General features: G+C 41.5%; 1 protein-coding gene across 1 annotated transcript in view; it reads right to left on the reverse strand.

The window, feature by feature from the left end:
* Window positions 1–3109: 3109 nt before the first annotated feature.
* CDH17 (cadherin 17) overlaps window positions 3110–12033 on the reverse strand; it is a 28507-nt gene continuing 19583 nt past the window's right edge. The window contains exons 14-18 of the mRNA XM_083623254.1: window positions 10701–10831; window positions 9454–9684; window positions 7998–8114; window positions 7794–7910; window positions 3110–5681 (exon numbers count right to left, since the gene is read on the reverse strand). Coding sequence (XP_083479380.1) covers window positions 5572–5681; window positions 7794–7910; window positions 7998–8114; window positions 9454–9684; window positions 10701–10831 — 706 coding nt within the window. The 3' untranslated portion in view covers window positions 3110–5571. The remainder of the gene's footprint in view (window positions 5682–7793; window positions 7911–7997; window positions 8115–9453; window positions 9685–10700; window positions 10832–12033) is intronic.

Below are 12033 nucleotides of genomic sequence, written 5' to 3' on the forward strand. Positions count from 1 at the left end.
AAAGGCAATAATAAGTTCAGAAATGCGTTAACAATAGAAATTTTAGCGAAAGATTGGCAGAGAAACTGAGGGAAGTCAAAAATTGATGAATGTGAGAGTTAATATGAGTTGATTGTATAAAATGTTTGGAAAATGAATAAAAAATTATTATAAAAAAAACACAATGTGGCATCTTCAGGGGAAGACTTAGAATTGTAGCTCCGTAATATAGACGACTGTTCCTTGTTAGGGCTTATGAGCACAGAACAGAAGCTCCTTCTTCTTGAAGTTATGGCTTCCTCACAGATTTCAAGGAAGCTGGGCTTAGACTTCATTACTGTTTCGAAGACTTTCTGTAGGCTGCCTGAACAGGAAAGGAGAGACAGAGAGTACATCAGGAGTTGCTAGGGATGAAACCAGGAACTTCGATATTTGTGTGCCTTGAGAGATGGTTGATTAGAACCGCAGCTTGGTGCATCTTCTTAAGAGTGAAATTCTCTGGGTTTGTGGACTGGTCCTGCCACCAACGCAAGCCACTGATCCTCCCCCTGACCCTCACCTGGGCAGAAAGAGCTATGTTTAAAGGCTTCCTATTAGGGTTGGGACCGTGGCTTAAACAAGGTATTCTTGACTCTGCTTTTTTCCTGTGACTCCAGTTGCAGACTCTCTGCAAAACCAGATAAACAAAAATCTTATAAATCTCTGAAAATCACAAAATATGCACTCTTGATGGATTCTCTTGAAAACATAGAACCAAATAAACATAAGTCTTATAAGTCTCTGAAAGTCTTTGTAGACTATGCAAGTCTCTGAAAGAAGCAATGATTTTCAGAGATTTATAAGATTTCTGTTTATTTGGTTTTGCAGAGAGTGCATATTTCGTATATTTCATACTGTTCAATGTTCTGTATAGATTATATAAAGAGTTTATATTGACATCACATTGTTGTCCTTGGTCATCGTGTTGCCTTGGATATTACTGATAATTGTTTGCAACACAGGGGTTTAATTGTTTGGTTACTTATTACCTGCCTCATCCCTGGCAGACTGTTCCTACACAAGAACAGAAAGTGGGTTATTCTAGTCCAACCACATCACTTTCTGCGGGGAAGAATTCTAAGGGAATGTCTGGGGATTCTCCTTGAGCCAGCAATATTGCTGTTGTTTAATTTATATATTCCATCCTTGCCAAGTTGACTTTGAAGCAGTTTACAAGTATAAAGTCAATTATAGAAATACAGCCATACATAATTAAAATGCACAGTAAAACAATTTAATCAAACATTAAAATAATCATCCACAATTAAAACATACAATAAAAATACCCATTAAAAGTCCTAAGAATTAAAACAGCAATTAAAACAGGAAGTTCAAGTCAGGAGATCAGGGGAATAAGTGTCTATGTTGGTAAATTTTGCTTAAAAGAAAAATAGATATGGTAAAATAAAAGGAGAATTCTCTGTGTGCCTAAATCCAGGTTTAGAGCAAGTACTCTTTGGTGAGAGAACCCCAAATCACAAAACATGCAGTAAAATAAAGTGTGGTAGCTCTCAGACTTATAAAATATTCCCTTCTGAGTTGCTTCCAAAATTCCCCACTTCTCTTTGCATAGAAAGGGAATACACATTTGGTAGGTTAAGAATGGTTTGGTTTCATGTGCTTTTCCATACAGCAGCAAGAAAAGACAGGCAGTATAACTTAAGTTCCAAAATGGTAAATGTTTTTAAATTATTTGTGTACAAACACAAAAATGGTTTGCTTAAGCCACGTGGTCTAAGCTTAGAGTATCCAGCTTAGACCTCCTTACTGGTAGGGTTCATATGGTGGAATTGAGAGAACAATAAGTTTGATAACCCTTCCTCCGAAGGTGAGGAGTGACCTAGCTAAGCCTGGCAGGACAGCTTACTCTATGGTCTTAACCCTTTCATGCATTAATTAGACTTAAGCATGTTGGTTATATGAGGCTGATTTATCCCACGGTCTAAACAGGCATGTCTTCAAGAGCCAGCAGAATGCCAGTACTGATGGGACTTGTCATATTTCAGCAGGGAGAACATTCCACAACACTGGAAGCCCAACTCCATGTTACCATAAGCTGATAATAATTATTTGAGTATCAGGTAATCTCGGTGACAAGGATTGCTATAACTTGTTCACAAGGTTCAACCCATTCTGAAATGGGATAACCTATCATGTTTACTCAGAAGTAAGCCCATCTGTTTAATAGGTAAATCTCAACTCTTAAATAAAAGTGAATAGCCCCAGTCTTGTAGCTTTCCAACTAGGCTTAAAATTTCCTGACTCAAATTTTCTCCCTTGTTTTAATTCTCTCTGAGACAACATTCTTTTGTGTCTCCTTTGGAGTCTGCAATTCTTTGATAATATTTATATGAATAAGGAATTTTCAGGCACTTCGAAAGAACTATGGGGTTTATTTAGGGGGTGGTTTGAGGATTTTCTGGTGTTGCTCATAATTGCTGACGTGAAACAATAATGACAGCTGTGGGAAATAAAAGATATCAGGCTAGACGCTAAGACGGATCTGGGAATGAGTACAGGACAGAAAGCAGATAATTTTGTTAAGCTCCATCTGTGACCGTGAAAACAACCAACACCTTCTGAATGGTTTAAAAGCTAGCCGAGAGATGCATTGTCATGGACCGCGAATGGGTTGCTAAAAAGAAAGAAGGAGCTTTCAAATGAATTAGTAGAGAAAATTGCAAGAATGGAGCAGTACTTCTCCAACTATCTGATGTAAGAACATAGGAAAAACCTGTTGGACCAGGTCAAAGGCCCATCTATTCTAGCATCCTGTTCTCACAGTGGACGATCAGATGCCTGTGGGAATCCAGAAAGCAGGATTCGAGCACAGGAGCACTCTCCCCTCCTGTGATGTGGTGGACAGGCATTTCTTTTCTCCAAGTGCCAGGGACTGGTACCATATTTAGGCCTTGAAGCATCCCACCCAACCTGGGCTGTGCTGGGGTTGTTGCGGACCAGCAGCCAACGGCTCACAGATCAGCACCACTGATCTGTCCATTGGGCACCACTTTTAAGTAGCACTGCTCTAGAGCAGACTGGGCAACAAGCTGCCGCAAATAAAGAAGACTATGTTAACCAATAGCAAACATATTTTTATAAAACATATTTTATTGATTTACATGAGAAAACAACAACATGGAAACAGAAGAAAAGCTTTTGAGGATATTCAAAGTGAAGAAATTAGAGTCCAAGTGGCAGAATCCACTCCACGGTTCTGGAGCTCCAGGAAGACAGATGAAAGATGAAGACCTTGTATGTCTATGTCCCATAACGTATTACAAAACAATAACAATTACATATTTTCATCACATGTTCACCAATGGGGATGGGGGAGAAAGTTGGCTTTATTGTGAACCTACCAAATTTGCATTTACTGAAACATGATGTGAACCGAAGCACAGCTACCAGTCTAAGTTCACACTTCCCTAAATTTTGAGACACATCCTCCAGCCAAACAATGCATACAAAAATGCATATGTTAGGGGAAAGTGGGCACGCATGTGCACATTTGTGACGATAGCATACAAAAATGCATTGTATTGGGCGGAATTGCATAGAGTGTGTCTGAGGAAACAACAACTACAACAAACAAACTGTTGCAGAAATGTGCAAATTGAATTTGAAAAAAACCAGAATCTTAGAGAAACCAAAAGTGACAGTTTTGTCCGTCGTATTTGCCAAATACTCGAAATGATACTTTGCATTGTATAGAAGATACTGTCAAATAATGCAGGTACAGTGGTACCTCAGGTTAAGTACTTAATTCATTCCAGAGGTCCGTTCTTAACCTGAAACTGTTCTTAACCTGAAGCACCACTTTAGCTAATGGGGCCTCCCGCTGCCGCCGCGCCGCCGGAGCATGATTTCTGTTCTCATCCTGAAGCAAAATTCTTAACCCGAGGTACTATTTCTGGGTTAGCGGAGTCTGTAACCTGAAGCATATGTAACCTGAAGCGTATGTAACCCGAGGTACCACTGTATTTCTATTGTCAGCTTCTTCAGCTGGGGGAACAAATACCAGTTATTTCTGCCCTGCTTCAGAGGAAAATTGGACATTTACAGTCCATTATTTTGATTAAGAACCTTTTTTAAAAAAAACCCTCAGGCCTGTCTTAAGTTGTTTGTTCTTGCCATTAATGTTCTTAACAGCTGGAGAGCTGCCTTCTCTCAAATGCTCCTTCCCAGGTATTTCATCCAACATATGAGCCTCAGGTCAGGATTTCTCTCCCAATAAAAGGACTAGAAACATACTTTTTTAAAAGACAGACAGAGAGAGATTTTCCCTAAACCTGAATTCTGTGCTGGGTCATAAAGAATGAATGAACAAATCAATCTGTTTCTGGTCCATGTCACTTTTGCATGTGTGACTTACAAATCTGGTCCATCCCAATTCTTCCATTTTGGTGCAAAGTTTTTAAGTTTGTTTTATTTCAGGGCAAAGTGCATACATCTCTGCCCAACTTGTTCCATCTGCGTAAGGGTGGTATGATTATTAATAGGTCACTTTTATGGTCAACATTCCACATTCTATGAATAGCAGAGATGTACTGTACTTTACTAAACCAAATACACTCATCACCACCCCCACCCCCATTTAAGCTACAGCTATGCGTTCCGCCGTCTTACAAAGTTTGATGCAAAAGCGCCTGTATATATTTACTTCAGATTTACGATGAAGACTAATTAGTAACAGGTTAATTTGTGCATAGTTTTAGTTCTAGAAGTCATACCTAAAAGCTCAAAAGATATGAATTGCAGGGGAATTGGAACAAAGATCCTGTGTTGACTTTGTGCTTAATAAAGGAACCTTACAAGGTTTTAAGAGGCAGAGTCATGGGACACATTCTCAGATGATTCCATCAGTGGGTCTGTTATGTTATAATATTGTCCTTGGCAAAAAGCTTGTAACTATGCTAAATATAGAAAATAGCTAAAATTACACAATTTTTTTTTTTTAAAAAAACGACTCAGAAGCATAAATGTAGGCTCCTAGAGCATGTAGTTCTTCCTATACTGAGACAAGATTTCTTACACTTAAACCTTCCTATCACACAGCCTTGTATTTAAGCACTAGCCTGGTAGCCATTTAACATACTCTTGTGTATGTGCATGCAATTTTGGGACTGTAGTTCACAGGTAGTGGATTTAACCCTTTTCCAAGCCATAGCCACATGAAAAATACATACACACCCCAAGCTCTAATTATCCTGGGGGGGGGGCATCCACGAACATTCTCCATTCCCTATGCGCCATGCTCCTGTTCCTATTTACAGGTAATATTCAAATAATGAAAAACATATACACTAAACATTTAACACACTTTTTGCATCATAGTTAAGTCTTCTGGCACCAAAATGACTTGGGGGGCTCTGATAACCTCAGTATAGGTCTGTATTTCTGGATGAAAGGGGAAGAGGGGGGAAAAGGTAACAATTGTATTTTCGGATTAGTGGAAAATACGGAATTTATTAATGGGAGCAGATAATAACAACAAAACTAGTTAAAAAAACAAAACACCCCACAATGGAATTGTTCCTTTTGGTAAAACAATTACGTCAAGTTCCGCAATTCAGATGGGCTCACAGCATTTGCTGTCTGGGCCTTTAGCTCATACTCCTTTTTGCGTTTCAGGTTGAGAAAGACGACCCCCAAAATGATACCTGAGGGAACAAAATGGGAAAGGAGATATTTATCTCACACTTTAAGCAAAATTAGCTTTGGCAAACACTTTGCAGGCAAAACAGGCCCAGGTTTTTACAGTACAACCCAAAACATTTTTACTCTTAAGGTCCTCTGTGTTCAATGGGGCTTACTTCCTATTGTGTGCGTTTAAAATAACAGCCCAACAATGTAATCTGATGAACACTTACAGCATCAGCAGTCAGCCAGGTTTGGCACTGGACAAAGTGCTCCAGATGCTCAGAAAAGTCCCTCGCCAACTCAACTTGCACATGCCACTACTCACTGCCCTCTCAGTCAGATCTGCAGGTGATGTTAGTGGTGGGCAGGCAGCAGTGCCACCTTTCAATGGGAGCCAAGCTCAGTTGCTACCTGTCATCTTAATTTATCCTAAATGCAATGCCCTGACTTATAGATCTAGGAAACCTATTGATCTCTAACTCTGTCTATAGATCTCATAAGTCTGTAGGCCAAGGCATTGCATCGTCTATACACTGATAGATCTATACTGCATGAATCAGTCTAGTTACAGATAGGTAGCCGTGTTGGTCTGCCGTAGTCAAAACAAAAATTTTTTTTTCCTTCCAGTAGCACCTTAAAGACCAACTAAGTTAGTTCTTGGTATGAGCTTTCGTGTGCATGCACACTTCTTCAGATACACTGAAACAGAAGTTGCCAGATATATAGAAGGATCTGGCAACTTCTGTTTCAGTGTATCTGAAGAAGTGTGCATGCACACGAAAGCTCATACCAAGAACTAACTTAGTTGGTCTTTAAGGTGCTACTGGAAGGAAAAAAATTTTTTTGTTTTGAATCAGTCTAGTTCGCTTTCAAAGCCATTCAAGTTGGTGGGGCTTGCACCCTAGAGATGTTGTGATAGAGCAATCCTCTGCCCACATCCTTAAAGAAAGATTGTCAATGGCGATTTCCTTCAGTGTGAGAGAGTTGCAACTGTTCCTAGCCGTGCAAAAGTGCATAGTTGGGTCTACAATTATTCCATGGTGACTGTTTCTTCCTGGCACTAAGTTGTGGACTGCAGCCCTCATTTCCAAGCTAAGTTTGCACGAAACGTGATGGGAGGGAGTGTCTCATAGAGTTTGTCCCCCTTGCAGCAAAAGTTTCGCAAATTCAGCCTGCCTTATCCAATTCATGCTTTCAAATAGCCTTTCCCTATGAATCCAAATAACTGTTTATTCAATTTGCTTCCAACGGTTGACGGCTTCCAAAAACCACAAAGACCTGTGCTCGATATATATTGCTTTTGTTTGCATGTTTGAAAGCCAAATTCCCCAGTCAGTCATCTTGGCTCCTTCAGTGTTTAAATTTATTTTTAAAATTCCCCCAAGGAGTTTGTCTTGTTTTGGAAAGTGGGGAAAAAACCCCCCAAAACAGTCAAGTTGTTTAAGTTCTGTCAACTGCTGCTGTCCAGTCGAGTGCAATGAGGTCCAGCATCATCATCCTGCTTTGTTCAGAATAAAAACAATTGAACTTGCAAACTTATGCAACATTCCGTACAAAAATGTATATATTTGGGGAAATAAGCACACAGGTGCTGATGAATATTCATGAGGGCTTTCGTTTAAAAAGAAATCATAAGCTTATGCAGAAATGTGGAGAGATGAACTTAAAATTGGGAAAAAAGAGAAACTGAAATGGAGAATTATGCCCATTCTTACTGGCAGCCCTACTCTCACCATTAAAGGTAAAGGGTAAAGGGACCCCTGACGATTAGGTCCAGTCGTGGCCGACTCTGGGGTTGCAGTGCTCATCTTGCTTTATTGGCCGAGGGAGCCGGCGTACAGCTTCCGGGTCATGTGGCCAGCATGACTAAGCCACTTCTGGAGAACCAGAGCAGCGCACAGAAACGCCGTTTACCTTCCCCCTGGAGCGGTACCTATGTATCTACTTGCACTTTGACGTGCTTTCGAACTGCTAGGTTGGCAGGAGCAGGGATCGAGCAACGGGAACTCACCCCGTCGCGGGGATTCGAACCACCAACCTTCTGATCGGCAAGTCCTAGGCTCTGTGGTTTAACCCACAGCACCACCCGCGTCCCACTCTCACCATTAGGCCCATTTAAAACAGGCACTTACCAATGATTAGCAGTACTCCAGCCAGAATTCCAATTGCCATCCCAACTGTCGGAAGTGAAGGTCCATCATCAATTGCCAGGAAGCATCTATTTTCCTCTGTACATTTGCACAGTCTCACTGTGGACAAAACCACAAATTCCCAGGCATTAAGAGAAAATAGCCAAAGGGGGGGAAAGCAGAGCATAGACACCATTTTCACTGTACCTTTCAGAGTAACAACTCCTTCCATAGGAGGCCTTCCGTTGTCATTGATTTTCAATGGTACGTCATAGTCCTTCTCTTCAAGCTTCATGTTCCTTGGGGAAATGTAGGCAAGTAAGCCTGTAAATATAAACAGTGGATGGTAAATTTTTAACAGAAAAGCAAGATGATGGTGACAACAATAATAAGAGCAAGTGTAACCTGGAACAAAATGTTGCACTGTGGAGTGTGGCATTTCACCCAGCCAGCCAGCCATGCTCTTGTCAATAGTACTCCATTCCTCCTCCCACACAGTTTTATACACCCACACCCACACCCACACCCACCCCAATTGTCAGTCAGCATTCAGTATCCACTGAGGGCCATCAGTCCTCACTGGTCTGTTTCAGGAATCCTCACCCAACAAATCAGAGTCGTCCCCCTCTTCAATATTTTTTATACTTCCGCAAACCTTAGGGTTCCCCTAAGCTCGCTCATATGTCTCTTTTGGGTACTGCCATTATGGCTACATAAGCACCAGCGCTCAGAGAACTGAGAGTGCTATTTGTCTATCTGGTAATAAATAAGTGAAAAGGAAGACCTGTAAAATGGAATTCATTGGGGGGGGGGCAATCCAAGCAAATGATTGGATACTCATTGTCCCGTTGATTTAAATGGCAAATGTAAGCATGGAAATCTATGGGACATGGGCTGGGTCAAGCCTGTTACCTGAATCTTAGCTGCAGGTGCAGATTCATGCTCTTTCCCAGAGTTTCACCCAAGTTTCCTTACCAGATAGCTTCTACATTTTATGTGACCTCTCATATGACATAAAAGCCACCTCTAGAAAACTAGCAGAATCTAGAGGAAGTTTAGTGCGCACTCCCATGTTACTTGCTTCGGGGGGGGGGCGGGAATTTACAACCCGTCAGCCCAGAAAATCATGGCAGTTTTGCATTGTGATATCACATGATGTTTAAAAATTTAGTACGGCATGGCAGTATACTGATCAAAAAGCCACAGTTCCATAAAGGAACATTAGATTCCAGGATAGAAGTGGTAGCATTATAATCGGGAAAACTAAGACAAGAATCCTTGTGCCATGAATAAGAAATGTGACTGCATTTATCGTGTCTTCGCTGGGTCCGAGTCTCTACAATAGGCAGGAATCCATACACAAATGCGTAAATATTGAACAGTTTTAAAAATAACAGATAACCTGTGAAGCAGAGATGCAGACCTGAGGCCTTCCAGATATTGTTGGACTCCAGGTCCCATAAGCCCCAGCTTGCATGGGCTAATGTTAGGGATGATGGGAGTTGGAGTTCAACAACCCCTGGAAGATCAGAGTTTCCCCATCTCTGAAAATATATACATCATTAACTCAGAGTCCCATAAAAAGGCTATAGAGCTCCTTCCTAAAATGGATAGCTCGGTTGCACTGGGGTTGCATTTGCCATGGAACTGATCAAAAACTTACCATCAGGTTTAGAAACATTCCAGTTTTGTATTGCATCTGCACCAACAAGGGAATAAGTGAATCTCTGAACATATGAACGTTCATCCGGATCGGAAACTTCGATTTTCGTTTTCTCGTTTCCTTGGAGAGGGTGGCAGAAGAACACAACGTTCTTATCTAGCCTCGGAGGGTTGTCGTTCACATCTTTCAGGTTCAGTCTCAGCTGTGCTGTGGAGCTTCGAGATGCTTTAGCTGTGGAGTGGAACAGAGTGCAAAACAATATTCCACACTGATGGGCAGGGGCTCTCCAAAGTTTCAGAGGCTCTCTGCCACTGACTGGGATGGGGTGTTCAGCATGCCAACATCTGTGAAATGCCAGCAGTGGCACTTGGGAGCATCATTTGCTATGTTCTTATGTGGACGCATGACTATAGTATGTGCCAGCCTCTCTGCATTTAAAATGATGATGAACAGATTGCTAGTTGATACTGAAGGAGAAGAAGAAAACAAGTGAGGGAGAGTTAGACTCCTCCATCTTCTCCAGTCTATCCAACATGTTTTCTTGAGGGCATGAAGCTTCTGCATTTGGGAATTATAAACACCTAAATATCTAAATATAAACGGCCTTGGCCCAGTATACCTGAAGAAGCGTCTCCACCCCCATCGTTCTGCCTGGACGCTGAGGTCCAGTGCCGAGGGCCTTCTGGCGGTTCCCTCACTGCGAGAAGCAAAGTTACAGGGAACCAGGCAGAGGGCCTTCTCGGTAGTGGCACCCACCCTGTGGAACACCCTCCCATCAGATGTCAAAGAGATAAACAACTACCTGACATTTAGAAGACATCTGAAGGCAGCCCTGTTCAGGGAAGTTTTTAATGTGTGACATTAATCTTTGTTGGAAGCCGCTCAGAGTGGCTGGGGAAACCCAGCCAGATGGGCGGGTTACAAATAATAAATTATTATTATTATTATTATTATTATTATTATTATTATTATTATTATTATTATCTATCCAGGCTATGTATGTAGCCAACTGGCACAAACATCTGCCCTTTGTACCAGAGAGCTATAAGCTATCCTTTTAAAAATCCCAGAGTGCTTAACGTAGTATCAGTCCAGGGAGCTGTGTGACATTTTTAATGGTGGTGCCATTGACACCCATTATGTAAGGGGAGGGGCACCAATGTAGGATGGGCCTGCCAGGGAGGGGCACTTTGTCCTGGGTCACCTCTAATTTGGGAGTAACTTCCTTCCTTTCTTTTTTTTCTTACTTTGCTCAGTTGCGACTATTTGCACTGTGTAGGTTTGTTGAGTTTCCCGGTCCAGCGGGGCAGCAGTATATATTGTGCCATTGAGAGGGTCAATCCGCAGCCACTTCCTGGCATCACTTTTCAGGGCGTACCTTTGCAAGAAGAAGGCCAATATATAAGAACCCAGCTTATTCATAAAGCTTGATGTGCTTTCACTGATAGCTGGTTACAGATACAGGAATGTCCTATCAAAACAGTTGCATAGACGCTATAGCGCTGTTGACTCATTCCCCCTCTCTGTAATGCAAAGAAAGGAAGGGGAGCCACACCTAATGGTCACAGCTTCCTGGGTGTATATAAGTGTATGTATCTAAGCAGTAATTGACATTAAAACAGTATCACTAAAACGAAAATACAACATAAAATCAGTAAAACAGTAGTATAAAAGCATATGAAAATAAAGACTGGGTTAAGCTCAAGGTGTTAAAAGGTAAAGGAACCCCTGACCATTAGATCCAGTCATGGCTGACTCTGGGGTTGCAACACTCATCTCGCTTTATTGGCCGAGGGAGCCAGTGTACAGCTTCCGGGTCATGTGACCAGCATGACTAAGCTGCTTCTGGCGAACCAGAGCAGCGCACGGAAACGCCGTTGACCTTCCCGCCGGAGCGGTACCTATTTATCTACTTGCACTTTGACGTGCTTTCAAACTGCTGGGTGGGCAGGAGCTGGGACCGAGCAATGGGAGCTCATCCTGTCGCAGGGATTTGAACCGCCAACCTTCTGATCGGCAAGTCCTAGGCTCTGTGGTTTAACCCACAGCGCCACCCGCGTCCCAAGTTCAAGGTGTTACAATTTGTATATTCCACAGACCTCAACGTCCCAAATTCACAAATCATTACTATTTGTATATTAAGTCCTTAACAGCTTGGGGCTGGTTTATTTGCGGGATTGCCTTACCCAGTATGTGCCACATAATACCGGTACTTGTTTCTGCTCTTGTAAGAAATTTATCTTTTAGTGCGGCAGAAACTACACGTTATGGAACTGCTGGCTTACTGACATCAACTGGGAGCCTTCACCACACTATTTTCAATACCAGCTTAAAACATTTTTGTTTAGGCAAGCCTATCTGGACATGTAAAATGTCGACATGAGTTTTAATCTCCTTTTTAGCTTACCACTGATTTTAATTATCTTTTGAACGTCTTTAAAAACCTGTTTCTGTCTTTTGTTGATAATTTAAATGTAGCTTTTTTTGTAAACCGCTTCAATGTTTTATTACAATCCTGCGGGATATAAATTTTGTTAAATAAATGAAACAATACAGAAAAAAAATACAAATATGTATTAA

The sequence above is a fragment of the Podarcis filfolensis genome (assembly GCF_964270895.1).
Source record: "Podarcis filfolensis genome assembly, chromosome: 7".
NCBI lineage: Eukaryota > Metazoa > Chordata > Lepidosauria > Squamata > Lacertidae > Podarcis > Podarcis filfolensis.